The sequence below is a fragment of the Macrosteles quadrilineatus genome, unplaced genomic scaffold (assembly GCF_028750875.1).
Source record: "Macrosteles quadrilineatus isolate MER2022 unplaced genomic scaffold, UCM_ALF_1.0 Scaffold_15__1_contigs__length_3749704, whole genome shotgun sequence".
NCBI classification, from domain to species: domain Eukaryota; kingdom Metazoa; phylum Arthropoda; class Insecta; order Hemiptera; family Cicadellidae; genus Macrosteles; species Macrosteles quadrilineatus.
The window spans coordinates 2,930,751-2,955,799 of NW_026542608.1; the positions used below are offsets into that span (position 1 = coordinate 2,930,751).

The 25,049-nt window shown below is 36.0% G+C and overlaps 1 protein-coding gene across 1 annotated transcript in view; it reads right to left on the bottom strand.

The window, feature by feature from the left end:
* Positions 1-25,049, bottom strand: part of LOC129005094 (host cell factor 1-like) — a 124,877-nt gene that overhangs the window by 57,205 nt on the left and 42,623 nt on the right. Inside the window, exons 5-6 of the mRNA XM_054433889.1 lie at positions 22,137-22,280; positions 9,656-10,008 (exon numbers count right to left, since the gene is read on the bottom strand). Coding sequence (XP_054289864.1) covers positions 9,656-10,008; positions 22,137-22,280 — 497 coding nt within the window. The remainder of the gene's footprint in view (positions 1-9,655; positions 10,009-22,136; positions 22,281-25,049) is intronic.

A 25,049-nucleotide genomic window follows, 5' to 3' on the forward strand; every position in this document is an offset into this window, starting at 1 on the left:
AATATTGCTACTGTTGAGGAGGACTCTAATGTCAAAGTCAATAGGTGACTGAATGAGGAACCATCAGTTCCTTTGACATCATCAGCCATCGTGTCCACGGCTATTGATAAACTAGCAGACTCCTTTTCAAAAGCTATCAATTTATCTAACCCCAACCAACCTGTCTCTTGCTGACAGCGTCTTCCATCCTTCAGCGGGAAACCAGACGAGTGGCCCATGTTCTATTCCTGTTACAATAAGACTAAACACCTTTTTAATGACGATGAAAACCTTGACAGAATAAGAAATTGTCTGGAGGGAGATGCCTTTAAAATGGTAAAACCTCTATTTATATCAGGAAAAAATTTGAGTACAGTAATGAAAACTTTACAAATGCGTTTTGGACGTCCAGAGTTTATAGTCGAGTCAATGTTGAAAAAGGCGCGCATGCTCCAACCAGTCAAGGAGGATGACGCTGTCAGCCTTATTGAGTTTTCAACAACTCTTTTAAACCTGACCTCTACCGCAGAGTCGTTGGATTTGGAAATGTACTTAATAAATCCTCTCTTGTTGAATGAACTTTTAAGTAAGCTCCCATATACTCTAAAGTACAGGTGGGCTGAACATGTAAATAGCATGCATTTAGAAAAACCTACTGACCTGAAAGTATTCTGTAACTGGCTTGAAAATCAGTGTTCCGTTATGAGTATTTATTTTCGTCCACCCGAGGAGACAACGCGGAAGAGAAGTGACCCTAAACCAGTTTTTACTAATTCGCCCAATGAAAACGTTTGCATGTTTTGCTCGGAGGGTCATGAAACCGATAAATGTAAGCTTTTTAGAAAAGCAGAAGTCTTGCAGCGGTGGAAGATGATAATTGAGAAAAAACTGTGTTTCTTTTGCTTCCGTCGTCACCACATCAAATTTTGCAATTTAAAGAAACCTTGTGGAATCAATGGGTGCAAACTATCCCACCATCGCCTTCTGCATACTCACAGTGCCACTAAAAATGCCCAAGAGATCAGCTGGGACAGAGTACAGAACACTTTCAGGCAGGAAGGTAAATCAAAAGAAGAATTTATAAGCAATCACTCGGTAAATAACCGTGTTTTACTAAGAGTATGTCCAGTGACATTATGGTCCAAGCTGTCAGATCGACACATATGCACTTTTAGATGACGGTTCAACCATATCTCTACTAGATTCAACTACAGCCAATAAATTAGGCGTCAGTGGTAGCATTGAACCCCTTACCACTTGTTGGTCAAATGCAACTAAACATTTTGACCCAACGTCCAGACGAGTTGAACTTAAAATAAAAGGGCTCTATGAAGACAAAGTTTTCACATTGACTAATGTAAGAACTCAATTTCCCTTAGATTTACCCCAACAGTCGATCGATTCAGTAAAGCTTCGTGAGACATGGTCTCATTTAAATTCAATCGACCAACCTCTACCAACATCTCATGCCAAACCTACCATCTTGATTGGTCAAGATAATTGCAACCTAATATTGACAAGGAAAGTTGTGGAAGGACCTCCTAACTCGCCAGTTTTATCCTGGAGTTACTTAGGCTGGTCGTTGCATGGAAAATGTCCAGGATACAGTGGAGGACGTATCGATGACAACTTTGCTCTGACATGTTTTAAATATGATTAATTGTACAAAACAGCAGAGGAATCATTTGAGATTGACAACTACGGTGCAGAAAACATCTCCCAAGAGGAAAGGACTCAAAACAAAGATATGAAAATCAAAAAAGCACATTTAAACAGGGATCCAATAAAAGAAAAAGCGTTAGAGAAGGAATGCCAACCCCTGGAGGCTAAGAATATGATTCAAGACTCTGAGAAACATTCTGACATTCTCACCAGTGTCCAGACAGTCTAAGTAGTTGGAGAGAAAACGGAAGAGCCTGATAAAGAAAATGAGATAGGTCTAGTTGACGATGAGCTGATAGAAAATTCCAAAGTACTTGAAGTCTTGAAGGAAGCCATGCTGGAATCCAGTGTCAAAATCAAGAACAAGATCTTTGCGGTAACTGGCAAAAGGAAGAATGTGAAAACAGAAGACAAAAAACTTAAAGCCAAACCTCTATGGGAAATGAAGAAAACGGAGAACGATTCAGAGTTGAAAATTTGTGGTGGATGTGATGTGCAGTTTGACAATACCTCCTTCTACAGACACAAGAAGAAACGTGTGTGCTGGAAGGAGCACAAGAATAACGATGACAATCAAACAAACAAGTGTGCTCAGTGTGGCTGCAAGTTCCCATGTCTGATGGTCTTGTTTAAACACAACTGTAGTCGCTCACAGGAACCTACGATGCCACAATGGTGTCTTGAAGAGCAGATGGCGGAGGTGCTAAGAGACAGCGTGGAGGACAGTCCCAACTTGTCACCTATGAAAATATCCAGAGACGAGTCTGTGAGGAGAATGTCACTAGTGGACGATTCAGTCAGCCACGAGAGCTTTGACATCTCACAGTACCACAACAAGTCCAGCAGTGCGTTGTTAACCAGAGGAATAAGAAATATTCTGAAATATTCAAAGAAATCAAACATCAAAGAAGAAAACGTATGCTCAAAGTGAAAATCACTAAAGAACTGGTGAGTGCCAAATTTAGGCTTCGCAAGCCTCGGCCAAAAATTACTATTGCTCCAAAGAAAAAACTAATGAAAAGGAAAAAGAAACTAATTTTTGAAGCCCGGCCCACAACAACCCAAACAACGCACGCCCTAACGGTTCATATCCCTGTGATAACAAGAGATGTAAAACATGTGAAATAAATCAACCCAGCCAAACATTTTCCAGTTCCACAACCAAAGAAAACTACAACATCCGAGGCTTCAACACTTGTGAAACGAAGAACATTATCTACCAACTACAATGTAATAAATGTGATGCACAGTATGTAGGCCTATCCACCAATAGCCTCAGAACCAGGATGAATGGCCATAGACAAGATGTATCTACTGGATACAAAGACAAACCAGTTGTACAACATGCCCAGAGCCACAACAACCCTAGTTTCAATGACTGCTTTACAACCAAAATAGTCAAATCACTGCCCCCTCAATGTAACCAGTCACAACTGAGAAGATGGGAATTGTCTTATCAATGGTTTACTAAGTCTAGACAACCCCCAAACCTAAACCTGAGATAATACCTTCATCTAACCCACTCCACTTCAACATCCAACCCAACTAGCAGGCTTACATATTTATTCATATATATATAGTGCATATAAGATAAACTGAAACTGTGTTTTTTGAATTCATACTATTGGCAACACTGACTCAACAACTCACTGGCCACCATTTTGGACATCTAGAAAACTATCTCTTCCTTAGTTGAAAATGCTGTCAGTGACAATGAAATATTCTAATGTTTTGTGTATATAGTGTAAAGTTTTGTTTTGTGTTTCCTGTGCCAGTTTGGACTCTTTCCCATTCAGGTAAGCCTGCTATCCTCTCAAAAAATCCTAAAAAATCTAGGCCCTTGTGCTCTATACTACACCCTTAACCTAATTTTTGAATGGTTAGTTCTTGGGGGGGGGGGGGAGAGAATGTGTCTAATCTATGCCTGCCTTCTTTCTTACAGTTGAACTAACATATGTTTTATTAATTATTATGATTTTTGTAAATAGTCCAAATAAATACACATCTTTGGTCAAGTCTATCATTTTTGTCTTGTCTGTCTTTAATATTTTTAACAGTAGTGTAATGATTTTGTTGAGTCAAAATAAATCATTTATTTGATCCAGTCTTTCTTTATTAAGCTTGCCTTCTGTCTTCTGCTTAAAGATGGTGGAGGTATTGGTGTCGATGATTGCACCACTCTATCAGCTGACAATAGTAACGACAACTTAACCAAACCAAATCTGAAATAATCATCTCATAGCCTACTATTGATAATATTTAGGGGTCTGCGGTGCACCGAATAAGTCGGTACGGTACGGTACAAGCTTAATTACCGTCATCGGTTCGGTACAGCATTTTACACGGTACAAATTCGGTTCGGTACAGCCTATTATAATAATAAATTACTTTCAGTTTACTATCGTAGTCAACGGCAGTTGGTTCCGAGCACATAAAAGTCTTATCAGATGTTTGTTTACGATTTTCATAATTTATTACTAGCGTGATGATGCAATAAAAAACCCATTAGCAGTCCCAAATCCATTAACATTTTATCACGACAATAATTGTTGTATTGAAGTACTTCCAAGAACTGTTGAGTTTTATCACTTTTATTTCTTTACGACTTTCCCCAATTCTGTTTTATCATAAAATAATAATAGTTTTATGATGACTGTAAAATGTTATCTCTAACTTAATCAGTATTTTCGTAAATATTGAATTTGCCGCTGGCCATTGCCTACTGCCATAAAACTGTTTATGGCTACATATTAAACTTGAAACTAATCTACAATCTTATTTTATAAATTAAATATTTGTTATGGATATTTTATCTTTCTATTGACGACCATGGATATATACAAACTTTTGTCGTGATTTTAATTTCAACATCAAAATACAATATTGCACAATCGTGATATTTTAGGCCATTGACCTTTATTATGCATCCGGTATTGCTGTTTCAGAAGAGAAGCACGTTGATAAATTATAAATTGATATTCCCGTTGTTAAAAAGAATTATTTTATAAACCTATAAAACAAAATCATAAAATCTTACATAAAGATAACAATAACGGAAATTGTAAAAAGGGTATAAAGATAACAGTCGTTATTCTTTTTCTTTGTTCTTCTATTTCTTGGGTTTCCCTTCATCACGCATTCAACAAGTTGCCATGGTTACTAATCACCCATGTTGGACATAGCGCACAGCAGGGGGTTAAAACTTGACGAAAATCGGTTAATTTTTACCTTATTTAATTACCAATGAATGTACTACTTTATTGGTATTTGGTACTGTATCAATAATCGTTTAAAATGGCCAATTTTTGTCAAATTTAACAAAATATTTATTGAAATTTCAAGGTGAATATTAATAAAACAATTATTACCAAATATTTGTATTCATTTAAAAGATTGATTTGTGGTATTGGGTTCCCGACTGAGTGCAGCCGAGCGGCACTAATGAGGGTCGGACCTTCTTGGGGGTGAACAATAGACGGCTTATCAGACCCTCCCCTCCCCGTCCCGTGGTCTGGAGAAAGCATGTAAACAAACTATTGCACAAGAGTGACTTGACATTGAGCTGCTTCAACTATAATTTTGTCAAATGAACTGTGATGTTTCAAAATCAAAAACAATAATTTGGGACCATACTGCTTAACAACAATGGACTGCAATTATTGTTTAACATACAATCCATTTTTAACAAACTAAGATTATACGATTCAAATACAATTATAAAAGTTATCTTGGTATTTTACTTGGGGTAATGAAGTTATGTAGGCTAGTGTAATTCTCGGTTCATCAAGGTTCTACTGAATTATGTTTGGCAGTGAATAAGTGTAGAATGCAATTTATAAATTCAGGGATACACACCTTTTACACAGTTATAAAGTCTAATTGCCCAACATCAAATCTTACTCTGTGATAATCCAAATTTTAGTTTCAGAAAAAAACTTTGCAAGAATTGTATCCATCTTATAACAACTAGTTTTGAAGCTGATAAAAAAAATGGTCTTTGCCATTACTTCATCATAACCTCCAGTTTTTCATTGTCATCTGCTGTGAACAGCTGGCAAAACTACACTGTCTTCTACTGAATGCTTTTATATGTTTTTAAAATAAAAATAAAAAACTAGAAATTGTGTTGGTTGGAAATAATTTACCAGTTTTGTGAAATTATCTTGTCAATAAATGTTTCAAACATGTTTATTCATAAAAACGATTCTTATCCTATTTTTAAACTACTTTATCATGGCTATTCAAAGTATCTCAGAGTAAAATAGGTAAAGCCTTTATCTCAACTGTGATTTTTCTTGACACAATCCTCGTAGTAGTAAAAGGTTTTGTTTTAAAAATATGTGGTACAGTAATTGTTGTTAGAAAACCATGAATGTAGGATACTATCCATTTTCATAGTAATGTCTATGTATTAAAGTTAAAAATAATGGTTTAGATACAGTTCTGAGAAGAAAACCGCAAAAATACGGGTAGCCGCGTACCGTACCGATTTTGTACCGAGAACCGAGGTACAAAATATTGTACCGTACCGAACCGTACCGACCTTAAATTTTCTGTACCGCAGACCCCTAATAATATTTTATGATAAATATGCCCTTTCAAATAGCCATGATGATAATCATCATGGTTGACAATTTGAATTTTGTAAATGAGTAAATAAAAATATAACCTATTAACTTAGTACCGAAGGTATCGGTACCAACATTTCACAATTGATTCTTGGTCCCGGTACTTTTCCCAAGAACCGGTGGAACCGACATTTGACGTAAAGTACAGCTCGTGACATCTAAGCTGGCACTTGGCCGATCGCTAATAGTACCTATTTCAAAAACATTATCAGGGTGTCTACTACATTCTGGATAAAAAATTCATGGACAATTCCCGTACATTTAAGGACACTTTGCCGTAATCTTTGTCGGTGTCATTAGGCCTACCGAATAATTTTCCTGATTTGTCAAACTGTATTAATCTTGTTATTCACTGTAGTTGTACCAGAGAGTAAAGTAAATAATAATAGATAAGAGTTAAAAATTGCAAAATAGAAATTTATTGAAAGTAAACAAACATAGGCCTACCTATACTTTAGGTAAAGCTTTTATAGTGTAACAGAGAAACGCAATCATTGTCTCCTGCAATAGCGACAAATATCTCCATCCGTCACGTAAACTTCATAAAATAGCTTATCCGATCCAGGCGGATTAATTTGGCATGATTCGCCCTGGCACAACGTTAGGTTCTCGACTACTTTTGAAAAAAAATCTTTAATGCATATTGTTACTCAATTCTTAGTACAAAATCAAGGTATGGTAAGCGGCTATTAATAAGCAATAAGCACAGAGTAAGATTATTGTATTCATTTGTAAAGTTAATATCACACATAGCAATCATAAGTTGTTTATCTTAGGCTCAATTACATTTTCTTAATATATTTTACAGCTCTTTCAAGAATCAAAATACCCAGGCCTAAACCTAATTATTTAGGAGGGCCTATATAAACTGAGTAACAAACAATGAGGTTATAATAGCAGCAAAGTTACTATCATCATTCTAGTTCATAAGATTTTGATTGCTTAAAGCATACAACTCAATAAATAAATATATGGGAAACAAAAAACATTGAAACCTGAATAGCCAACAATATAAGACAAAGATACAGAAAATGCAATGACATAATTTGAAACCAAGCAGGCCTACATAGTGATAAAACATTAATGCAAACAACGAAACAACAATGCTTGTGGTTTTGTCAATTGAAAGATAAAATGTCCATAAAAAAGGGGTTAACTTACAAAATAAAGACTGTAGATTATTTACATGTTTAATATGAAACCATAAACAGTTTTATGGCACTAGGCACTGGCCACGGCAAATTGAATCTTCAAGCCGAAAGTACAAGTAAGAAGTGAAATTTAACAGCCATTATAAAGCTATTATTTTCAATATAAAAATGGTTTATTTTACCTTTTTGCGTCGAACGATCCGTGTGTAGTTAGTACAACTACAGCTGTTTCATACCACTAGGGTACATCATCAGGTTGTTGGCAGAACGTTAGATAAAACAGCATTCATTAATAGATGAACTTGTCGAAATAAATATGTCTATATACACATAATACACGAAAAACATTTAAAAAACACGAATTTACGAACTTGGCCAAGTAACGAACACACGAGACAGGCGCCGATGGATGTTGCGTCATGACTGCTGTCGTGTGTCCAAGCATCAGCTGTTACCCCTCCCCCCCAACTCCTTTATCAGGACCAGTTTTGTTTTGGTTTAAATGAATGGCAGTATTGTAGATGATATTAGATCTGAATGAAATTTGTTCGTACAATATATGGTCAGGGTGTTCTTTGGATGCCTTGTATATTTCGAACTCCTCTATTGTGTCCATGTATCTGCCTTTAGTACATAAATGCATAATTTCTAGATTACTATGTATGTCCGTGTAGTTGTGGTTTGCGTTAATTATGTGGTTGGTGAATGCTGATTTCGAGTTCTTTTTGGGTAGGTGTTCTTTAAACCTAGTAGCGAAAGAGCGAGCAGTTTGGCCGATGTAAAAGCTCGGGCAATCGTTACATGTCATTTTGTAAATACCTGTGCTGTTTACTTTATCAGAATGTGTTTTATTTTTTTTCTTTAAGCATAGTAGATAATTTGTTAGATGTTTTGTATGCAACGTGTACATCGTTCTTTGCCATTTCTTTTCTCAAGGTGTTATTGAGTACTACTCCAAATTCAGCACATACATACTTTTTGTTTCTGGGTTCTAGAATCTCTTTTGTTTTATTTTTCTGTTTTCTGATAAGTTTATCAATGAGAGAGCTTTCATATCCATTGGCAACGGCAATGTGCTTCAAAATGTTTATTTCATTGTTGTAGTTTTCTGTGGTAAGGGGTATGGATAATAGTATGTGAACGAAACTATTGTAAGCAGCTGTCTTGTGGTTGAAAGGATGGTGTGATGACGAATGGATGGTCTGGTCAGTTGTTGTTGGTTTTCTGTAGATTTTGAATTCCATGATGTGATCAGTTCTTGTTATTGTTACGTCTAAGAAATTAATTGATTTGTTAGCTTCGGTTTCGAGGTATTATTTTCACGATAAAATAGGTTTGGGATCTAATAATAATTACCCTAGTAATAAAAAAAAGTTGTAATGGAATAAAAGTGATGCAACTTTTATGAGCTAGCTGCTGAGTCAACAGTTCTTGGAAGTACTTGACTTGACACTTGATTGTCGTGATAAAATATTAATGGGTTTGAGATTGTTAATGGGATTTTTATTGCATAATTACTCTAGTAATAAGTTATGAAAATGCAAACAAACATCTGATAAACCTTTTATGTGCTCCTAACCAACTAGCGATCAATAAAATTATGGCCCATTAAAAATTTAAGGACATTGTCTGGCATTTAAGGACAATTCCCGTACATTTCATTGCCAGTAAAAATTTAAGTACAATTCCCGGTTTTCCCGGTTGGTAGACACCCTGATTATGTGCCGTCATGCGGGTTGTATCAACTGTCCTCGGGACCCATATGAAGGCGCTCAAGTACATAATACAAGGGGAGTCAACCCCTTGAGGCAGCGGAAATGTTTGCAGTCCGGTCTTTTCCCTAACTCCACCCTTCTCCCGCCTACACTGCCCGCGCTAGGCCAAGTGCCAGCTTAGGTGTCACGAGCTGTACTATCACTGTACCATCACTAGTTTTAATTTCTAATGTATTTTGTTCAGTAGTCAATAACTGCAGAAATGCGTAATGTAAGCCAAGGGGAGATTTGAATGGTTGTTGTTTTTGGTCAGTTACATTACAAAGCTTTATATTGCAAGTATGGTACCTTATTTAACTTATTGTAAGTACGACAGCCATTTCTCTAGGGGTACAATTTTTATGTCATGTTTCGCTTACAATACAATAGATATTTAACTTCATAGAACAAAGTAACAACAAATTAATAAGAAGATTAATTGAAAACTCCCGCGTAGAGTTACCAAATTAATACACTTTACCTCGGTTTTCAAGGTCTTGAGCTCGTCCACAGGCTTGTTTGCTTGTTCAATGGGTGTAGGCAGGCTGGGAGTGTGAGGCGTAGCAGTCGGTGTAGCAACAGCTGTTGGTGGAGGGGGCTCAACAGAGCTGGGCTCTTCTTTCTTGACAGGAGCAGAGGAGTCAAACTCAGAAACATAGTCGTCAATGAGAGACGGGGTGTGTAGCATTGTATCCTTGGGAGGGTCGGTAGGGATGGCTGCCTCAACAACAGGCTGCTCAGGGACAGGGGGTGGGTCTTCTGTAGCAGCTGCCGTAGGCTCATCTTGGGCAGCCTCCTCCGGCACTGCTACCAGGTCTTCTTCCTCAATGTGGTCTAAGACACATCAGATTAAAATTAGAATCTTTTATGAACTCAATAAAAACTATTTAATATTACATATCACACCTATCGACGAATACAGTCCTCAAAACAAACAGTGTCAACAAAATTTAAGACTATCCTATATTTTGAAATACAGTAAACTTCCTCTAATCTGGCATTCGCAGGACTTGACACATGTTCATATATTCATATTCAAACATCTTTATTCATCATAAGTCATGTACATTGGTGGTACAGTGAATAGTGTCAGAATACTTAAAATAAAAATACTATATCTATGTATGGGAGGTGGAAAATTCCTCAAAAGAATATAATGCTAAATTTGTTAAATAATCTTTTAGAATTTTCTTGAATTTAGATAGGTTTGTTTCTTTTTTTATCAATTCAGGGACAAATTTTAGAAACTCGTTACCAGCGTATGAGGTTTTTTTTTTCAAACATGCAGGATGATGAAATATTCCAGATTACAGGATGAATATCGGGAATATTGTGGATTAAGCAAAAAATTACATGGAGTTGTGTAGGCATATTTACTCTTAAAACAGCTAAACTACTCTTAAAATCCTTTATTTGTTACTACACACCAAACTTAATACAATATAGATAACAATGACATTAAAACATCACTTATTCTTTTTCTGTGTTCTTCTATTCTTTATTGGGGTTGTCTTCACCACACATTCAACAAGTTGTCATGGTTACTTATCACCCAACCAGGGCCCTGTTTCGTAAAAATACTAGTGTTGTAAGAATATATTACTTACGTCAATCAGCTCATCAGTACATGTACTGAGGTGAAACTCACGACTCAATGAGCTGATTGACGTAAGTAATATATTCTTACAATAATATCCACAGCTCAGGGGCTTAACAATGAATTAAAAAAAAAAAAAAAAAATACTAGTCTAGTATTACTAGTGGTTTTTACTTGTGTAGACAGCAAGTGTGTTTCATAAAGTTTTACTCTTGTAAATTACACTGATAAATACTTGCCATTTTCTAACAAACTCTCTACACCCGTATTATTTGTAGTACACTAGTATTTTTTAAAAGAGTGATATTTCATTACTTACATCATTGTAAAAATGAATTATTAAGCTTTTTTGCCAGTGCAAATTGGCTCACGTTAGATAAAAAATAGTTTTGCGAGTGCTAAATATGATAATTATTAGAAATAAATTACAAGCAATAAATGTACGACGTAGTACAAAATGAGTGAAATTGAATTTTATAATGTACGTATGTACAATCTCCCTATTAGAATAATTATAATTATAAGTTATCAATTTGTGTGAAATTTTAGTATAATTTTACATGAGTTAAATGTGATGGTTATATCAACTATTTAGCTATAATAACAGAGAAAAGATTAAGTTTCGAGAGAAACCAAATTAAAACCGCATACCGTATTGTATACAAAAATCTTCAAAAATGTATCCAACATTGCAACATTAATCAAATTATTTTACACCCAAGGCTCTCGGTTTTATTTAAGGACATTTTGATAGGAAATAATAGTAAGACAATTTTAAAGAGGAGTTGCATTGTGTTTTTTTTAGGTGCTAATTATTTGCTTCCCTAAATAGCTAAAAAACAATACTTAAACTGTCTAACCGTTTCCAAGCATTAAACAGCCTTGATCAAGAAGACTCAGAGGTAAATATAATTGACAAGGTTTGGAAGAACATCAAAGAGACCCTGCAAGACTGTGCAAAAGAAGTTTGTGGGAAAAGGGAAAGGAAAACAAAAAACCATGGTTTGACGAAGAATGTAAAGCTAATGTCTTAACCCTCCGAGTGTCACTCGTCGAAAAATCGACGCGCGACTCGACGCGCGAACATCGTTTACGGCGAAGGCTCTATGACTGACTGAATCGGATTGAACTGGATCGAGTTAGGTATCGTTATTCTCGTTATATTCTAAGCTTTCTCCAGAGGTCTGTCTCAGCGCTGTATGTTCTCCGAGCCGATCTTAATTGTAGCAGACAGCTGACGTGCGTATTTGTAAATAGCTAGGTTACCCTCGGACCGATGACTGATGTGTTTTATTACGTTTATCATTGTTTTAGTGTTAAAAATCAAAAGTAGTGATATACATACGTGGTGCATTATAAGAAGATTTAAGTGATTTTGAAGGGCTGGTTGATGATCCTGAAGAAGTAGGTAGTGATATTGATGTAAATTATCAGCCAGATTCCTAGCTATGGTTAGGCTATGCATTCTTAGCTAAACGCTATGTACTGAAATCTGTTTTTTGCCCATAACTTATTTATTTGCAAATCTACTTCCTTATATTATTATATATTTGTAATCCTCATAAAATTTAGAACAAAGTGTCTATTTTCAAATATTTATAGGCCTATAATTTATCCAATTTCATTGAGCGCGAACTTATTTTTTTTTTTTTAATTTTCCAAAATATTTTTTTTTACCTAAAAAATTTTTTTGAAACAAATGTTCCTTATGTATAATATTGAAGCCCATGATTTTCCAAACAAAATGGTATATAGAACAGTAGAATTAACATTGTTTTAAGCTTCTCAGATCGGTTTTAATAAAACCTTGCAAATGCGCCAAAAATAGGCGGACATTAAGGCCTAAACTATGGACATTCGGAGGGTTAAGCCCCGTGTACACGTAGCAAGTTTACTAGCAGCTAGTATTCGCAGCTAGCACTAGCTGGGCACATTAGCCCGAAAATTCCCATCTACACGTGGCTAGTTATTAGCGCTTATTATTAGCGCTAGTCATGTAGAAGTGAAGTGTTCATTGGTCGCAATAGTCATTTCAGTTTAGCACAAAATGTCTTCTGTTCCTTTTAATTTTTAAGAATTGGTGTACAAGAGTTGTGTTAACATGAACTTAATCTGTGTGGGTTCGAAAGTGGATTATGAGGCGAGAATTTCTTGGTGCGTCCAATACTCTTTTAAGAGAACTGGCGTTGGGAGACCAGAGTACTTTAAGTTTTTGAGAATGAATGCTTTAAAGTTTGAAGAACTGTTGGAACTAATCACTCCACTGATTAAGAAAAATGATACTGTGATCACTGGCGTATGGCGAGTGGCAATTAGCACTAGCAGAAAGAAGTGCAAATGCTCCGCTAGTGCCGCGCTAGTTCGCTAGCGCTAGTGGTCACGTGACCACCCCCACCACTTATTAGCGCTAGTAATATCAAACATGTTCAAAACGACTAGCAGCGAGTAAAATGCTAGCGCGCTAGTAAATTTTTACACTAGTAGACCGTTTACACAAAGCGAATTTACTAGTGCTAATCAACTAGCTGCTAGTACTAGCCTCGTGTACACGGGGCTTTACAAAGGAAAAAAGCAAAAGAAGTCTGGCTCAATAAGAAACAAGACAGAGATAGAGAAAACTATACAAAAATCTCAAGAGAGACAGTAAAAGTGCTTCGGAGGAAAAAAAGAGAATGGGTAAACCAAATCTTAGAGAAAGCTGAACAGGACAGGACAGCAAACAACAGTAGAGACTTCTACCGATCAATAAGATTTTTTAGGAAGGGATACAGTCCAATGCCATATGGCATAAAAAAACAAATCAGGACAACTGGTGGTGCAGAGCAAAGAAGGACTACAAGTATGGCAGGAACATTTCAAAGATCTTTTGAATGTAAGACAGTCAGAACAAGATGAAGAAGAGGAGGAAGCGTACCAGAATGTAGATCCAATGGTACCATACCCAACAATTCAAGAAGTAGAAACGTCAATCAAGGAATTAAAAAACAATAAAGCCCCAGGGGAGGACTCTATTCCATCGGAAGTAATCAAAGCAGGAGGCACAGAACTGGCAAGGGAGATTCATAAACTGATCATTGATATTTCTTGGGACAACGAATTGATTCCAAATGAGTGGAAGGAAGCAGTTATCACTCCCATTCACAAGAAAGGAGACAAAAATGAATGCACCAATTACATAGAAATTTCCCTCCTCAACTGCACCTACAAAGCACTATCAAAGATTTTACAAAAAAGACTAGATGAATATACATCAAATATCATAGGAGACCATGAAGCCGGCTTTACAAGAGGAAGATCAACCACGGACCAAATTTTTATACTGAAAGAGGCAATTGCCAAATATTATGAATTCAACAAGTCCTTTCTCTGCCTTTTCATTGACTTCTCCAAAGCGTACGACTCGATCACTAGGAGAAAACTCTGGAAAATAATGGAAAAGTATGGAATACCTAAAAAGTTAATAAATCTATCAAAGTCAACTGTATCAGGATCTAAATGCAAGGTTAAAGTCAATGGAGAATTCTCAGAGGATTTTGATATAAATACTGGTGTGAGACAAGGAGATAGTTTGTCCCCATTGCTATTCAACCTAGCTCTGGAAGACTCTCTACAAGAATTACAAAAGCTAGAAGCTAGAATTACTATGGGAACCAACATAAATATCCTGGCATTTGCAGATGATGTGGCACTTGTAGCCAAAAACGAAGAAGAACTAAAAGTTATGGTCTCAAAACTTATAAACCACACTAAAAAGTTGCCTTAAATATCAATGAAGACAAAACCAAGATAATGAAATGTGGAAGAGCTACCCAATTAAATAAAGAAAATCATGTAGAAATAGAAGGACACAAATTTTATAAAGTAAACAATTTCTCTTACCTAGGAGTAATGTTGACGAATAATGATGAAGAAGACTCTGAAATTCAGCAAAGATTAAATGCAGCACATAAAAGTTTATCGGCACGCCACAAATTGTTGAGTTCTCGCCTAATCTCACAGAAAACTAAAATCCGTATATACAAAACTATAATAAGACCAGTATTACTATATGGCTCAGAGAATTGGGTGATAAGCAAGAGAACCGAGAAACGACTTATAGTGTTCGAAAACAAGATTTTAAGGAAAATCTTTGGACCAACCTTTGAAAATGGAGAATGGAGAGTTAAGCACAACAGGGAGTTGAGAGGGTTGTACAGGGACCCAGATATTGTGGCTGAGGTGAGAAGTAGGAGATTGAGATGGGCGGGCCATGTGTTAAGAAAGGAAGAGGGCTCCTAGTGGCTCTTACTAGTGGGCTTAGTGGGCTCTTAGTGAGAAACGCTCTAAACAACTGTAACAATCCGATTGTGGGCCACCATTGGAGGTTGGACTGATCACCCAACCAATTACTTTCAACATTGTATTTTAGAAAAGCGCTCATACAATGGCCATAATAACCCTCGGTTGATTGTAAGAATATTCAACGCCAAGAAGTCATGGAAAAAAAATCATGTTTGAGGCTAACAGACGGCCTAGGTTCCAATTGGATTCGGATGGAGTGAGTGGCTGGTGCAGTGAACGCCCGGCTAGAATTAGGTCCTTTCCATTTTTGATTATCGAAGATAGAACATCTGAAAGAAAGCCCTCGCTTGATGTTAAGGATTGAAAGCACCAAATTGCTGATTTTAGAGGTAAGGCAGAGGAATAATTCGTCTTTTTAACATATTTTTCTCATTTCATTTTATGATTCAAAATTTTGATTTAAAGGAAAACTAAATTAAAAGTTAAAACTTTGTCGTCACATTCCATTCATGTCTGGTTCTGAACAAGTTTGTAGAAAATGTAACTTTGAGAGATATTTCTTTGATTCAAGTGATATTTCAATGTGGAATAAGTAGAATACTAACTAAGCCATGTTTTCCAATAGGCTAATTAATTGTAAAATGGTTCTGTTTTGTTTAAAATGCGTAAGATAGGCCTCTGGTCTTGGACCTTTTTCATGTCAAAGTTTGCAAGGTGTGACGCACATATTTCCAAGTTTTACTTTTGGGAATAATTACGATAATTTCAAGGATACTAATAGCCTAGATTTGTTGACTGCCTCTCAATTCATCAATAGTAGATTTTTAGATATTATAATTTTGCTAACTTGAATTTTATGCCTAGGCCTAGCCTATTCAACTGAAAAAAAACCCAAGTGTTCTCATAAAGCCCTATTTCTTAGGCTCAAGGTTAGTAAGTAATATCATAGATAAAACATACTCCCATGTTGCCATTTTACTTGATTAATTATTGTAGCCTATTTTGCAAGTTAATCTCACAAGAGAGTTAGGCCTAAGCTGAATTGAGTCAAGCCCATTTCAGAAAGTCAAAAGGCGCTGAAAATATTTTGTAAATAAACCGAGACAGATTTTTTTTTTATCGAAGCGAAAGCGCAACTTTCTCTAATTTTGAATTTTGTGTATTCGAAGGTTCTCTTGTGTAATAGGTAAATGTCCGTAAAATTTTAAATAATTTTATTATGTCTCCTGCAAATTTCATGTTTAGCTTTATATTACCTTATGTATTTTGTTGTTTGTAATTCACAATAGGCCTAAACCCCTCCCCCCACAGTGTAAATATTGTGTACCGTATACACCATACTATTATGTTTTGGGGTTTATATAGGGCTGGTACTTTGGTATTCTACTGCCGTGCAGTGCTGACGTGCCTTGAGAATTTCGCCTGTGTACTGCCTGAGAGACTGGTGGAGTGCGCTTGTACGTGGAGAGCAGCCTATTCCAGACACGGCTAGACTTAGGCCTACCATGGTCTAAGCGGACTTGTGGATCCCCCCCCCCCCTTGAGTCTGAGGGACTTCGCTTCAAACCGATAAATGATAACTTGTTGTAACTTGCCATTAGAGTAACCTCACTCTTGGAAGAAACCCCAGTTAATCGGTTGCTGGACAGCCTTTCAAACAGTGGACAGTGCGACTGACCCAGAACTAATTCACTTTTGGATTTTACGGGATTCCGGATTGTGGGGCCAATTCATCTGGTTGGAGGGAGGGGGAAAATTCGTAATTTAAGTTAGGTTAGGCCTATGTTTTATGTTCCTAATATTCATGTTCCTTTATGTATTTGATATTTCACCGGGTGGCCACCGTCAGCGTATTTGTATAGATAATTAAGTTGTTTAGATATATTACTTGTCTCAAAAAGGGTCCATTTATTTAGATTAATAACTTGTTTACATTGTCTGATTTTTGCCAAAGTGCCTTAACCATTGAGATTTTGTATAGATTTGTATTGTATCTTTGTTGTCAACGTCATTATTCTGATTTAGAGTACCAACATTTGTTTGCTATTAACTCTTGTACCTTGTTTGAACTTTCAAAAGTGCCTTAAACACAATCATTGATTAAAGTTAATTGTTTTCCTTCAGAAATATCATTCTTTTTATTGATCTCCTTAAACTTGTCTAGGTTAGTGTTAGTGGACAATCAAACAACAGTTGCAAGTGTGGCTTAGGCCAATTCTTTTCAGTACAATTAAACAGATTTTACCTAATTTGAAAGGTATTAACCTTGATTGGTTGGATAATTTCCTTTTGGTATCTTATTATCTTAGTCTTAAGTCAGTTGGTACATATTTATTTGAATAATATTGGGTACTGTATATTTGCATATTTGTTTGAGATTGATCAGGTAGACTTACTAAATACATTAGGGTATTGATGTTACGGCATCAGACATGAAAATTGGGTTAGGTAAAGTTTAACTCTCTGCCTTACTACCATAGCAACCACCAGAAGAGTTTTTCTCTCCGTTGTAAACTCTTATGAGAGATCTCCAAACGGAGTGGCGCCCCCTAAACCGAGCTAGTACCAATAGACCCGGTTGCTATAGAAGTAAAAAGGTTAAAAAGAAGATATTTGTGAGTGAACCCGGCCCACCTCCCTGAGCAAAGCCCGGCACAGCAGTTTGTGAGGCTGCACAAAAACCCGAGGGTAGGAGACCTCCTGGAAAGCCCAAGCTGAGGTGGAGAGATCAAGTGAGAAGAGATCTGAGAAGAATGGGAAGAAGGGAGGATGAAGCAGTGGATCGTGCAGTCTGGAGGCAGTGTGTACCAATACCCACGGCAGTAAGTAAGTAAATAGCTAAAACCCTGTGATGTACTAACAGTTTTGTAGGTCTATATCTGATTTTTGTGTGTTGGGCTGAACTGCTTATCATAAAAACATTATTTTTTACCCATTTTGGTATCCTGAATTTCTTCTTCAAAGTAATAAAAAAAATAGATAGTGTCATTTAAGTGGAAAAACATGTAAAAGTTTAATTAATGGAATAAAAAGATAGTAAGTGGTGCGGATTTGAACCAGGGACCCACCACATGAGAAGCGAAAACTCTACCTCTGAGCTACGCCCTGCCATTGCATCTTGGCCATGTTTTACTATACTTGAAAACCTTATTCCCCATTGCTTGTAACAGTGTTGCAATTATTTGTTACATCAATAAACGTTTAGGCTTATTATTCATGGTTTGTAAACTCAAAATTAGAACATCACCAAACGGGTTTTAACCCAAATATTCTTATACATTCGAATATTTGAAAACATAGGTTAAGGTACTTGAAAATGTTCCTAACAAAATGTCCTTAGGCGATTTAATTACATTCATAATTTGAGCCTTCTTTTCTTTATTTTATACGTCAGAATAAAAAAAGACTATAAAAATCACAGCGAATGCGGCAGCAACAGATCAACTTCCAACCAACTGTTAAGCGCCGCAACTAGGCCTACAACCGGCTACTACAATGACCGTGTTTGTTTGCGGCAACGCTGGCGGCGGGCTCATTGATGAGCATAATAGCGGTTTGATAAATAATATGTGATTGTTTTACTTATATTTCTATATAGTTATGGATTAAAAGAAGACACTGCGTTTCTACAGCCATTTACTTTTAGTATCAAATGAAAAAAATTAAAACCCTTTATTAAGCGCCAGAAAACCCGTGATTGAGGTTAGAAATTAGTGTTGAGAGTTCACTTGTAAAGTTGGTCAAGTGACTAGTAAAATACAGTAGTATTTACTAACGGTATAAAAACGTTTAAGAAACAGAAATTAGTAGGACAGGTAAATAAGGGACTAGTATTTACTAGACTAGTATTTTCATGAAACAGGGCCCAGAGGCTACTAAAGTTGCCATGGTAACGAATCAACTAATCATAACCTATTAAAGTTGTCATGGTTACTAATTACTCAATCACAAGGTCTACTGTTGCAACAAAGCCCAGTAGTAGACAATGTGAAAGGATTATTACACATACAGTATTGTCAGTGCAAGCGGATAGCTCGACCTTAAAGCTATCGATCAATATTTCTCTATTATGCTTCCATTTTGTTTGTGTCAAATGAACTGCCATGTTTCAAAATCATAATGTGGGAGAGCCTACAGCCACTGCATACAAATAATAGACAGAAATAGTTGAATACACAATACACTATGCATTTCAACACATTAGACTAAAGAAACACAATTTATAAAATTGTCTGTGTATTTTTCTTGAATAATAAGGTTAGCAAACAATTTTAGAAGCACCTACTAATCACGGTTGATCCGCCCCCGTTTAATCGAAGTTCTACTGTATTATCCTTCAAAATGTTTTCCTGAAGGTCGTGCCAGATTATCAAGAGTGACAGATTGTAGGATGCCGGATCAGAGGTAGTTTACTGTACTTCATATTTAGAACAAATGTATGATTTAATCATTACTGGAGGTGTCGTATTGAGTCTAAAATGAAAATGACACAGAGTTTAAAAAAATTTAATACCAGAACTACAGCCCGCCCTCGCTAGTCCGACGCTTTGAAATCCGACGTACTCGGTAATCCGACGCGCCGTCAGGCGCCGCTACGGGAGCAAAAATAAGCATGCAGTGACATGAAACACTGTGACTCACGTCTCGTTGCCGACGGAGCCCTTTCGTTCAGTGTTCAGTTGACTTTCGAGACGTGCAGTTCACTTTTCCGTTGCAGTCGTACCTTTGTTAGTAAGTGCAAGTGTTCGTGTACAGTACAGTAGTTGTGTGAAATGGCTAGTACAAGTGGTGTTAAACGGAAACACAAAACTTTAACAATATCGGAGAAGTGGGAGATTATTAAAAGAATAGATAGCGGTGAAACGCCGACTGCAGTAGCGAAATGTTATGACATCGGACGGCCTGTGATCTATGATGTAATGAAGAAGAGAGAAAAAATTGAAGGGTTTATGAAGTCTGTTGAAGACGACGCTTTAAACAGGAAAACACTGAGAACAAGCGAGTTTCCTGAGGTGGAAGAAGCACTGTTCATTTGGTTTAAACAACAACGAACACTGAATGCTCCTATTTCCGGAGACATACTTAAACAAAAAGCGCAATATTTCTACACAGAAATAACAAAGAAGGATGATTTTCGAGCTAGTCATGGATGGTTCGAAAACTTCAAAAAACGCCATGGTATACGGTTTATGAAGATGAGTGGTGAAAAGGTATCTGCTGACAAGTCTGAGATTGATGCGTTCATTGAAATGTTGGACAAAAAAATTACTGAGCTTGGTTTAGTTCCCGAGCAACTGTACAACGCCGATGAAACCGGGTTGAATTGGCGACAGCTCCCGGCAGAAACATTTGTAAGTGATGAGGAAAAAAAAGTGTCTGGAAGGAAATTGCAAAAAGAACGATTCACGCTTATGGTGTGTGCTAATGCATCAGGCACTCATGCTTTAAAACTGCTTGTTGTAGGAAAATCAAAAAACCCTCGAGCATTCAAAAATGTCAAGGTTGAATCTCTGCCAGTAACTTACAAGTCACAAAGTCGCGCTTGGGTCACAAAAGAAGTTTTTCATGACTGGTACACTAACAGCTTCGTTCCACAAGTTAAGGCTGAATTAAAGAAGAACAAGTTACCAATGAAAGCCCTTCTTTTACTGGATAATGCGCCAGGACATCCTGATGCTGATGAATTGAAAATCAAAACTGCTGATGGCTACATTGAAGCTATGTACCTACCAAAAAATACCACAGCTTTAATCCAGCCCATGGATCAAAATGTGATAAAAACTCTCAAAGCTCACTACAAAAAGCGCATTCTTATGGATGTTGTCAGTCAACCTGATGCTGATATTGCAGCGATTTTGAAAGCTTTCAACATTAAGGACGCCATTTTGAATGTTGCATATGCTTGGCAACAAGTAAAAAGCACAACTTTGATCAAATCTTGGAAAAATGTATGGCCTAACAATCCATGTCTTACAACATGTAATCCTACATCCAGCAGCGACCCAGAACCCGTTTTGGAGGCTACATTGGAACTTTGTAACGAAGTGCAACTTGCCCCCGCATCAGTTGAAGAGCTTAGGACATGGATCATGGAGGACAACCTTGATGCTGACGTGACAGATGCAGATATAATCCAAGAAGTTACAGCAGCTGATGACGACGTGATCGAGGACGCAGCGCCAGAAAAAACCTTAACCGTCAGCTGTGATGACGCTGTATCGGCTGCTAATACTTTGTTACGTTGGTGCCAAGAGAGAGATGTGGACATGACAAAAGTTTTAGTTTTAAAAGGATTGCAAGAAGCAGCAATGATGGACTGTGTACAAAAAAAGAAGCAGAAGTCAATCACAGACTTTTTTAACAACTAAATACCGTGCTGAAACACGTATGTATTAATTTTACAGGGGCCTACTTTTTTAATGAATTGTGTACTGTAGGCCTACTTTTATGCGTATTTTTTGGGATGTACAGTACTGTTTGTAAATACTGTAAAATAAGTTTAGCTACATAAATTAAAATTGTGTTTACTTTATTCTGTGTTTTTAATTCTTCCCAAGAATTTAATAGTGATTAATATATTGTTTAAAATGATAGTTATATCTTTTTGGCAATCAAATGCATTACAGAATAGCTATTTTCGATAATCCGACGTTTTTGAAAATCCGACACTGCGTCAGTCCCGTACCTGTCGGACTAGCGAGGGCGGGCTGTACAAGGTTCACAATAATACATTTGCTAAGGTAATATCAGGAATGGTCAGCTGGGTGGAGATAACACATGTGTATTTGGCCTATGTCGAAGGGACTAGTAGAGTGAGAAAATGCAGGAAACCAGTACTTACTTGCCAAACAAATCTTGACTATCAATAAACAAGAACGTTAGAATCACAATTTCACAGTAAAATTGCAGGAGATTAATTATTAAGGTAACTATTTGTTAAAAAAACACAAGAGAATAAAAAGGCAAATTATTAAAATAGTTAATTGTTGATGGGACAAAAATCTATTGAAAACAAAATCAAACCTATATAGATCTAGGTCTAGAGCCTGTCAACTGATTAATAAGAATTGGTTGTGATTGTTACCTTGAGAGTGCGGTTCTTGCTGAGAATCAGTTGTATCTTGGTCCTGCTCCATCGCCTCAGTCTCATCTACAGCTTGTGACGTCTGTCCATCCGCCTCTTCCATCACGGACTCCTGGCTCTCTTCATCTGGAGCTACCGGTATCTCTAGTTTAAATAGTAAAAGAGAAAATTTAATAACCGGATGGTGTGTGAACACAATAACTAACACAGTTATGATTGGAAAAATATGGAGTTATGGTTAAAAATCATTATGAGATGTGATGAAACTTTTACAAACCATTGACATTCCAATTAAACACCTAGATACATCATGGACATAGGTTTATTGTCTACAAACCAAAATTTATTAATAATGGATTCCTGTTACCTTTTTTATGTTAACCTCTGGATTACTTTGAATATATGTGTTGATTCCACTACTTTTAGCCTACTAATAAAAGTCCACATTTTGTATAAGAAAATAGAAAGTAGGTTTTTATTAAATCACAATCTGTAAGTAAACATAAAAAATTCAACAAGTAAACAAACTAATAATTTGAACAAAAATGTTAGAAATAAAATGTAAATAAAACATATGTTAAAACCTCCTCCTCTATTTACTGTGCTTCCAATTAAACACCTAGATACATCATGGACATAGGTTTATTGTCTACAAACCAAAATTTATTTTGTATAAGAAAATAGAAAGTAGGTTTTTATTAAATCACAATCTGTAAGTAAACATAAAAAATTCAACAAGTAAACAAACTAATAATTTGAACAAATGTTAGAAATAAAATGTAAATAAAACATATGTTAAAACCTCCTCCTCTATTTACTGTGCTACGGCACTTTACGAGGAATCAGCTGATCAACATGTCTTTAATTATTCGCCCATCTTCCAGCTGAACTACGTACATTACATGTCCTTGCTTTTTAGTTAACTATATAGTAGGGACGGACAAGATTGAATTTTTAGTTCGAGACGAGACGAGATTTTTTATTTCTCATAAAATTTCGAGACGGGATTTCCCTTCTCATACACAACGGGAAATGCACGTTCAAAATTTTTACCTGATTTTGTAACATTGTTAGATGACTGTTTAAATACAAAAATAATGATAATTAATAGGCAAGAATATTTATAATCTTTTAACATTAGAATAACATTTTTTTTATTAATCACGCCTAACTTATTAAAAATGCCTACGATTAGGAAACATAGTGATATCAGTTAGGATAGAGTTCAACTTATCCTAAAATAAAATAAATCATAAAATAAAAGCAATATTAATTTTTATAAAATAGTTATTTGTTTTGACTTTTTATAGTAATAAAACATTCCTCACACTGCTTACACTTAACAAAACTTCTCAAATGTTATTAAAGTAATATTATTAAAATAATTAAAGTAATATTTACATTTATAGAATTAATTAAATAAGAACGCCTTCACAAAGGAAACGCAACTACAACACGCTCCTGTATTGCGGGTATTGCATTGACTTTCTGCAGGCGTTTTTAATTTTTTTTTTTATTCTCGTCTTGATAAAAATCTCAGCCAAAAAGAAATCTCGTCTCGTGTAACGAGATTTAAAATTTCCCGAAAATTTCCTGAAATTTCGAGACTTGACCATCCCTACTATATAGCTTAAGTACCACTTGGACAATCCATTGACATATTCCTTTATAGTGGGGTTGTATAGTTGCATATAGTGACAGAATATTTCAGTTCTGGCGGGGAGGCTGCAACTTTAGGTGGTTATAGTATACAAGTTCCTGAACCTAAAACCGCCCAGACCCCAATTTGTAAGGACCTCGGTCATCCGTAGTGACGTCATCAAGATGGCGGCTGTAAAAGGATGCTGGGTCGCCATGAATTGGTTATAACACTCAAATGTCTGAACCGATTTTAATGAAATTTGGCATACAAGTACTTGAATACATTATCTCGGCACAGGTTGTCAATAGTCGAGTTTGATCAAGTCGTTTCAAAATGGCGGCCATTAATAACTAAAATAATAAAAATGTTTCAGTGTTTTGTGTTGAGATCTGCAGCAACCTATTCATTTTCCTTGCAATCACAGGTTGTGATATCGTCTTTGCATTTAATGGAATACACAAAATACCCTCACCACAGCAAACCTACAGATTAAGTGAGTTTCCATTTCCCTGATTTGATTTTCAATTAAATCAGGTCTAATAACATTTGGTTTCATGAGTACCTAGGTTTGCTGCTAGAGGGAGAGTAATAAAGTGAGTTTTTATTGATATATTTTAATAGCTTAGTTTAAAATAAATAAATTAGCCATGTTTCATTAAAATATAATCATAAACAAGCCAATTACAACAGTTTATGTACTCTCCATAATAATAACATGGGAATTTTAAATTTACAATGTTTTGAATTTTCTTCTTAACCAATAACCTTATAAAAACACTTCAATGCACTAGTTATTTATTTGATTAAGCTCTTTAAAAAAGTTTAGAGAGAAATTAGGGAATTTCATGTTTTGAGGGTCAAACATAATAAAACCCAACTTTTACACCTTAAATCCTCCCAAAAACGCCGTCCCCATGGTCCGACCACGCTGGTTCACAAACTTGTTTGAAGAAACGTAGGTTTACACGTCTTTACAAAATTTTATTAACATCGGATCATTTTTGCTAACGGACACACACATATACAGTGTGTTCAATAAAGGTAGGGACAAAATTTACGAATTGATTCATTGGATTAAAATAAGAAGGAAATAAGGAATACATTTTTTTTACAAAATTGCTTCGTTACCAGATATCCACCATTTTGTATGTTTTTCATTAACATTTTATCCTTTAATAATTTTGACTGAACAATAGAATTGTGGTCAGCAATGGCGGCAAAATGCTTAATATCTCCCATGGTCGTGTGGTCATTATCATCGTCTTCTGCGG